Here is an 8,249-nt window from a genome sequence, read left to right on the forward strand (position 1 = left end):
AAAATTGAGAGCTCAACGCAAGTTAAGTGAATCAAATTTAGAAGAGAAGCATCGACTTGGAATTCAGTTCAAGAAACATGACAACCATCACATGCATGATTGTCTCAATTCTGAAAGAAGACAAAGGAATCACAAAGCTACACCTTCCAGTGTGCTTGTTTTGTCTGTTGAATTGGCAAAGCCAATGATTGCCAACACCTATAATTAACCAGAATGAGACAATGGGATCTGAAGAGTCAAGTACAAAGTAAGAAACAGTGGATAAGGAAGCTATTTATCATATTGAACAGATGGTAAAAGGAGCTTTGTTTACATTCAAGAGGACCACCACGGAGCAGCCATCAACTTTGTGTCAAAAATCATGTGACTCGAAATGCATAAGCTCTGTCTTCGTCATGGCTGGTGATACATGCAATAAGATATCATTTCTCATAGCCAACATTATACATGACCCCAAATGATCGAGCACAGACTCTTCCACCTAAAAAATTCTAAGAAAACTTGGACCTGCAGTATTGCCAAATCTCCTAGCTGTTCGTGCCAAAATTCCAATCCAGACTTTGTTTTTTGTGGTCCTTTTCCTATTTTTTTCTCTCTTCCTGTCATTTTTCTTCTGGTCGATGCAAAATGATTGCTTAGTTGGGTTTTAGTTATACATCAAGATCATTTTCACTGCAGTTCATGCCATGCAATCTAACATTCACCACTTGTATCTAAAGGGGAAAACAATGAAAGAAAAGAGAAAGCTCCATATGCATGCAGACAAACCATTGTACTCTGCCATTAAAATATATCTCATAAAGAGATGATTCCATTAGCTGGATTTGGTTAATGGGGTTTGGTTTTGCAGGATAAGAAAGCTGAACAGTATTCTGAAGGGCCATGTGGAATCAGTCAAGCTAAAAGGGCTTCTTGACATTAACAACATAAAACAGCATTACACAGTCTAAGACTCTCATTCCATTCCATACAGATGCAAGACACACTGTTTGGCCATTAAGGTGATCATGCAGACACTCAAAAGTTAACTAGCTAGAGAGCATCTTCTTTTGTTCTTTATACCTCTTATAGACTTCGCCATGTAATTAAGCTCCAAAACTGAATTTTAAGTTGCACATATGTCTGAAGATAATATTTGTTAGGGTTGATGAAAATCCATATATGAGCATATTTTCTCACTTTTCCTCTTATCATCATAAAATATTATGGCTCTTGAATTCAACAATAGTCATCAAGTATAACTGATATTTTTTACACTTATGATGCTTCATACGAGGTCCATCTTGTCTTACTTAACTGCATAAACTATAGTTTTTACAATACATATATTTTATAATAAATACATATAATTTACATACCTATAACTTTTTCTTAAATAATTGGTTGTAAATTCTTCCAAGGAAATAAGAAGTTAACATTCTCTGACATATATTTTTTATGATTTATTCATAAAAAACAATGAAACTTGACCAATCATTATCATACAATTAAGATAAACTAAGCTATATATATGATCCTTGGAAGCGAGCAGTTAAATTTAAGAAGATATCGCAGTCTAAAATTATGGACCAATTTCAGGTTTTTGAAATATATTTGGGATGAAAAGACATGTTAACTACTTGTTGGATCACTTAAATTCTAAATGGCAAAGGAAAAGAAATCAAGAGAAAAAAAATATAAATCAAACTTGAAAACCCAAAGAAATATATTGGCAGTACAAATCAATCAATTTTGGCTGCTAATGTAGAAGGTCCTTTGCTCAGAGTCCCTATTCATCATCTGTTTTCAATCAATAATAATGCAAGAAGCAAATTCTTATGTTTGTTTCATGTCTTGTTCAAATTTAGAGCACGCAGAAGCCACGGGGGGCTCCTCACCATTTCCCTATCTAGGCCAGAAGAGGAATCACCACAATCCTCTTCTTTCTCCTGCTTAATCTGCCTCAACCTGATATCACTTCCAGTTGGATCTGAGCAGCCAATTTCGGCATTCGGACATGGCGAAACACTTTGATCTTTCTTGTTTCTAGGACCGCAAACTATGCTAAGTGTCAAGTCAATTTCAGCTCCATCATCAGACCATGTTTCTTGCAGCTGTTTGGTGTTCCTGTCTCCTCTGAAATTGTTCTCTTCTGCTGGTTGATCCAATTCAAAGCCCATGGCATGCGCATTCGATCGATCACGAGAGCAGAAACTTAGCTCCCTTGAGAGGAAGCCTCCTGCCCTTGTGCTGCAAGCTGCAGGTTGGTTCACATTACTGATACGAGAAGATTGGGTTATCTCGGAGGTTGAAGCACTGCTCCAGATTCTAGTCTTTGTATCTGCTACAGCTACTGTAACTTCAGTACTGGGCAAGGAATGGAGTTCTGCTTCCTTGCTCACCAGCTCAGTCATCAGCATCTTCTGGACTTGATACAGACGATGGAGCTCACGAACCTGCTGCCTGAAAATGTCTTCGTGCTTCAACATTGTATTCCTCACAGAATCTCTGCCATGGCATTCAACATGTTTCTTCATTGGAAACCTGCGTTGGTCCAAAGCATTTGAATCTGAAGTCTTCACTGCTCCAATTACTGCAAAACGGTTGCTCCTTTCCAAGGTGGTGAATAGTTTATTTTATGCATGCAGCTTTGAGCCCATTCCTGAAAAGAAATAAAACCAAAGATGAATAGGAGATAAAATCATTCCTTAGCCAAAATCTTGATCCTTAACGTACATTTTACTAACAGCTCTAGGGTTTCAGGTTTCTCCTTTTAACCTTATTTTGCTTCTAATGATCAGAGTAGAATTCAAGTTTTTCAGGAAAAAAAGGAAGAGAACATGCTATCATCTGACGAACTAGATGCAACTTATTGGATACTCTTTAATTAATAGCTTAACAGTACAAGTAAAATAATGATAAGGTAGATTATTAATTATAACTTTTCTGCATCGCAAAATAACAAGTTACAATTAGCCAGAGAAACAAAACAACTTTATTTAAGAGAAATGAAAGAGTTACACCTGAAGAGTGGAAAGAAAAGCATAAGAGAAAAGAAGAAAAACCAAGAACAAAACATATTCTTGAGGGGAAAATAAAAATGATTATCAACTCGTCATCCGAGTAGAAATTCATTTCTGAGAAAGGAATTCTTTATTTCAAAACAAGTAATAATTTTGCAGAATGATTCTTCTGTCATAGGATGAGAAAGTATTTGAAAATTTAAGGGAAGTTTCAGACAATATCTTTAAAGGGGGGAAAAGATCAAAATTTATTTGAAGAACATAGAAGTTCTTTTGAGAAACATGCATTATGAAATATTATGCAATAGGATAACAGATTAAGTAGTTCATAATGCAAAGAAACACTAGTGATTCAAGACTATTGAATAAGCAAAAGGATCATATCTCAAGAATTAATGTCTGATTTCAAGGGAGAGAAAAAAAAAAGCAGTTAAGAGAATTATTTGGACTAATTGATGAACTAACTTCAAAAACAAAGAAAATTTTTTCACATTTCAACTTTAGGATCCTTCTTGAACTCACTATATCCAAGAATCTTCAAATGAACCAAATAAAAAGGAAACATAACAAATGATGAAAGGTTTTTGTTTCACCTGCAAACTCATCTTCCTTTCTACCATCTTCTCGCTCGTCCATTTATTGCCCTCATAAATACCAAATGAAGAAGCCTTGAACTCTCTCCCAGTGTCATAACAGTGATGATGCCATCATTGACTCAAAAACTCCATTGGAATTGCTCGCAAGGATAGTAAAAGGCTGATGAAACCAAAGGGAAAAAAAGAAAGATATCCACAGGGGAGGGTAAAAAATGAGATCACCATACAATTACAAACCTCACTTAGTCTACATGTAATCATTGAAGAAAATATTCCAGACAGAGAAACTCCTCACCTCTGGGAGGACAATAAGATACTAAGTCAGGGAAATGCTCTCTCTCTCTCTCTCTCTCTCTCTCTCTTTATAAATGACCAATCATCTTCACAATTTCTTATTTGGTGTTCGCTTACAAATTGGAGATACGCATCCATTAATCCTTACAGCTATGTGTTTTTTTATCCACTAAGTTAGGCATGCTTATCTAATCAAGAACAGTGATTCGAATCCTAGAATTGTCGTTTTTAGAGCAGGACCCAGCTATTGAAAAATCTGAAATGGGTGAAAAATTTAGACTTCCTTTCTGTTGGATTTGACTTCATCTGATGATTAAGCATTATAAAACTACAGATAAGATCAAATAGGACAATTAGATTTTAGGTAGGATAGAATAAGAAAACACATGCTCAGAATCAAGGAAGAATGGTTTTAGTTGGATGAAGAATACAAGCTCTCGAATTTAAGACTAGATTCAGTGATTGTCATGGGGATTGCGTGAGTAGGCTTCTTGCTCTTGTAAAGAAGGATTCTTTGCCTTTTCTGGATCAGGAAAAATGGGTAGAATAAGGCATGAGATGGTAGCACTGAGTTCCCTTGCTTTTAATAAAGGTCTATTATTCTATGATAAATCTCATATTTCACTGCAAAACCTCTTGAATTTATCATGAAACTTGAGCTTCCAGCTAAAAATTGGATTTTTAACCATTGGCAAATCCAATAAAAGAGTAGGATATCAAAGAAGGTTTCACGGGATGGAAAGTCTCCTCTTTGATTCCCCATGAAAAAATAGCTTTCAAGGTTAATTAGGAGCTCTAACCACCACTAAACTCCTGTTCATTGTAATATCACAAATTCTCAGATTTAACTGCAACTGCTCTTGAATTCAACATGAAAGGTTCAAACTTTCTGCTAAAAGTGGGATTTACTGAAGAAAGGGAAAGAACAAGAACCACCACCATCACCTCCTCCATTTAGTTTTCCTTTTCCTCCAGAAAGCAGACGAGGGAGTGCGTATCTTCCATCTAATAGCTCTAAACTCGCATAAAGAAATCCAAAGTCTCTGTTCTATGCTCGCAGCAGCTGGCTTTCATGGTGCTTAGTTTAATGAAGGTTCAAGTTGTCCTGTTTTCATGAATCTGAAGCCCCAGCAGCTAGCTCTCTTGTGTTCTCTTCTGCTGCTTAGCTTACAATTCTCTCATCTCGGCGTCTACATTATCATTAAATTATCTGCTAGAATTTTAATATCATCAAAAATGTAATTTTATCCTTCATGAGTAAGATTTGTAAAACTGAGTGACTATTTTAATCCCATAGACATTAAACAAATCTAAGTCAAAAGAATTGATCCAGTAAAAAACAAATCATTGAAACAATATTAAATAGATTTAGAGCAAACTGAGCATTTATGCCAAATGAGTTACAGTAACAAGGAGAGTTGTATCATGTGGCCCCATGTCCTGTCTTATATCTCCAATATTTATGGATCATGATCTTACTGCAACTTGTCCCAACTCTGCAAAATTTGTTCCTGTTGCAGCTTTGTTTTGGTGACTGAAATTCATAATACAAGTAGGCCAATGATTTGACTTTCGAGCTACTCCACAATAAAAGCATGTGATTTTACACTTCATAAGCTATAAACACAAGTGCAGTTTGTTTATATTAACAGTAACTCATTGTGAATTGATAACAGAATCTTAGCTATAAGCTAATTGAAAAAAAATAGAGACACATCAAATATAGTTCTTGGATTGATGTGCACACGAATTTTGACAAGGATTGTTGCTTCTCTAGTTTTATGTGGTTCACATAGCTTAATGTGTGCAAATATGATACCACAAAACTAAGAGATTCTCTAACTTGAAGAATTGTACATGGCAAAAATTATGGCTTTCATATTTGCTCACCAAGCAGTCCTAACTCAGCATTTAGAAGTTTTAGGAAGACACCTTTTTATCAATCATTTGCAGCATTTGATTACAATCATTCTACAAGTACAATTATTTGGTAAGGATGAAATGAGTCTATCAAGCTATGAGTTAATGATTTTTCTTACCTAAAAAGTGAATCTTTTGTTATCTGTTTTCTAGAAAATGATAAATATTCAAAAAAAAACTTCATTTTTACTAATGATGATTGATCCATTGAGACTAAAATGAAAACAGTAAGAGGTAAACTGAGAAGAATTTGAAACTATAGAAATGGATATGGATATGTATGTTTGGGGAGGCTAAGAAGAAAAGTCGAGATTCTTGTGGCAACACATCAGTTCCCACCATCCATGAATCTGATTTGACATGAGATATTAAAAATAGATGGAAGAGAAGGAATAATAGATATAAAGATGGTGTAAAGTTAAGCTCTATGACCACATCTTCAAACTATTCTCATGGTCCCCAATGTTTCTAAAGCTAAAGTATATGTTTCTTTGTCTATTTGTGTGTTTTGGACACATCTTCCTCTGTGATGATGTCTTAAATTGCTTGAGATTTCAAGTTGTGAAGTGATGTTGTTCTTAGAGAGAGGACATAATTTAGTTTTCAACAAGGGATTTAGAACTTACGACAAGAATCCTACTTGTACTAAAAAAATAAAACCCTCCTAAAACCAATCTGACAGAGCTAAAACAAAGTTAAAGATGACCAATCAGAAACAGTTAGTAACATGAAAGTACATAACTAACCGAGAGAACAAAAACTATGCAATCCAAGAATTCGCAATTCCATCCTAAAGGATAAACAATTATGTTTTGTCAATAAATACAAGTGATAACTCAATTTTCCACAATCACCAGTTCACAATTCACTTATTGGCAACAGAATATGGCAAAAGAGCAAGCAATCTCTTCAGGGCCAACAGTTTCTGAAGTTTCCTAATTCGTTGTTTACATATAGTGTAGCAAAGTCTTGCAAGACTAATTGATAGCATTTTTCAAGAACTGTATTTGTATTTGACAGAATCTTACAAACAGCTGTAGCAAAGAAGGCCAGTTCTATCATAAAACAATCTGGCAATAGAATCGCATTTAGCATCTATTTTTTGTTTCCACCACCAGTTCAATCACCAAATATTGATCATAGGAAGGCAAAATATCCTGAAATGAAGCAGTATTTCAAGTTTCTTCTTTTCTTTTCTTCATGGATGATGACAAGGATTCATAATATTAACTTGCAATGTAGTCAAGCTCTTCCCTCTGCTACGTTCTCTCTGCAACAAAGTGCTGTAACCAACAAAGCTAATGCAGACAACATCCTTTCTTCACAAGCTGCCTCAATATTTCATGAGCTTAATAGTTCTTAATAGTTCTTCAATATTTGTTAATACACAAAAGAAACAATTTTAATAAATATAACTACAAATGACAATCCTAACAAGGAATATAACATGGAACCTCAAGTTAGTACTGACGTATTAAGAGAGTTACTTCTCGAAAATCTCCTACAACAAAAAAGATTTCTCTTTTACAAATAAATATTAAAAAATTCAAAAAAAAAAAAAGAAGAGTTGCCTAAGTTATTACTTTTTATAATTAGTTAAAAATTATAAAAAATAATTTAGACTTTTATTAGAAATATTAAATTTTTATTAGACAAGTTGACATGTCAGTTTGTATTGGGTCGTATAGACACAATGAATGAACTGATTTTGATATGTTTACTTTAAAATATTAATTCTTATTTTAACGTCTTTAATAAACTGATTATCAAGCTTTTTATATGTGTTTTCAATAAGTAAAAGATACAGTGATAAAAATAAAAATCAATAGAAATAGTTTCTTCGAGGTCGTTCGCCCCAAGAGTCCTAACGCACATGACTAAATTAAACTCTATTGTAGAGCATATAATAAAGGTGATGAGTTTAATTAGGATAAATTCGTATACATACTTTTTTATAATTATCAATAAATTTATTTTAATATATAAATAAATTTATTTATATAGAAAAATATTTTATAGCAATAACCAAAAGATGATGCTTTCATCGACATAAGAACTTTATTATTTATATATTAAATATTAATAATATTTTTTTTACATAAGATGATATGATTACTAGAATTCCATAGACATCTCAACCTACCATAGATTTGCATAGCTCCCAGAGGATGATTGAGTTGGTTACTGCGGAGCAAACTTGTTGAAGTGGACAAGGGTCGAATCTCAATGAAGTCGAGGCAATGCTCTACCCGTAGTGGTCAACTACAACTTCTTGATTTACCTTTTCATAGATGGTCGTGGAGCCGACCATGTGAAGCCGTTGGGGTAACGGATTCCAACTTTTGCTAAAGAAGAGGAGAGCCACAAATTTCATCACATGATGTTATAAATTAATAATATATATTATGAGATTATCAGTAAAAATAAAAAGAACTCC

At 34.0% G+C, this 8,249-nt stretch overlaps 1 protein-coding gene across 2 annotated transcripts; it reads right to left on the bottom strand.

Moving 5' to 3' along the window:
* Positions 1 to 1,776: 1,776 nt before the first annotated feature.
* Positions 1,777 to 3,871, bottom strand: LOC141815256 (uncharacterized). 2 transcript variants are annotated; one of them, XM_074703174.1, is made up of 3 exons: positions 3,836 to 3,871; positions 3,596 to 3,758; positions 1,777 to 2,641 (listed from the first exon to the last, which is right to left on the bottom strand). In XM_074703174.1, exon 3 carries the CDS (start codon positions 2,514 to 2,516, stop codon positions 1,827 to 1,829), a length of 690 nt encoding a protein of 229 aa, XP_074559275.1. In that variant the 5' UTR covers positions 2,517 to 2,641; positions 3,596 to 3,758; positions 3,836 to 3,871; the 3' UTR covers positions 1,777 to 1,826. The 2 variants fall into 2 exon arrangements, with proteins under 2 accessions (XP_074559275.1, XP_074559284.1); XM_074703183.1 differs by lacking the exon at positions 3,836 to 3,871 and having other exon boundaries at positions 3,596 to 3,801.
* Positions 3,872 to 8,249: the final 4,378 nt, after the last annotated feature.

Source organism: Curcuma longa, chromosome 2 (assembly GCF_044706935.1).
Source record: "Curcuma longa cultivar G26 ecotype Majalengka, Jawa Barat chromosome 2, ITB_CL_G26_1.1, whole genome shotgun sequence".
NCBI lineage: Eukaryota > Viridiplantae > Streptophyta > Magnoliopsida > Zingiberales > Zingiberaceae > Curcuma > Curcuma longa.

Coding starts and splice junctions, on each gene's coding strand:
- LOC141815256 (XM_074703174.1), bottom strand. CDS start 2,516: ATGAAGAAACATGTTGAATGCCATGGCAGAGATTCTGTGAGGAATACA.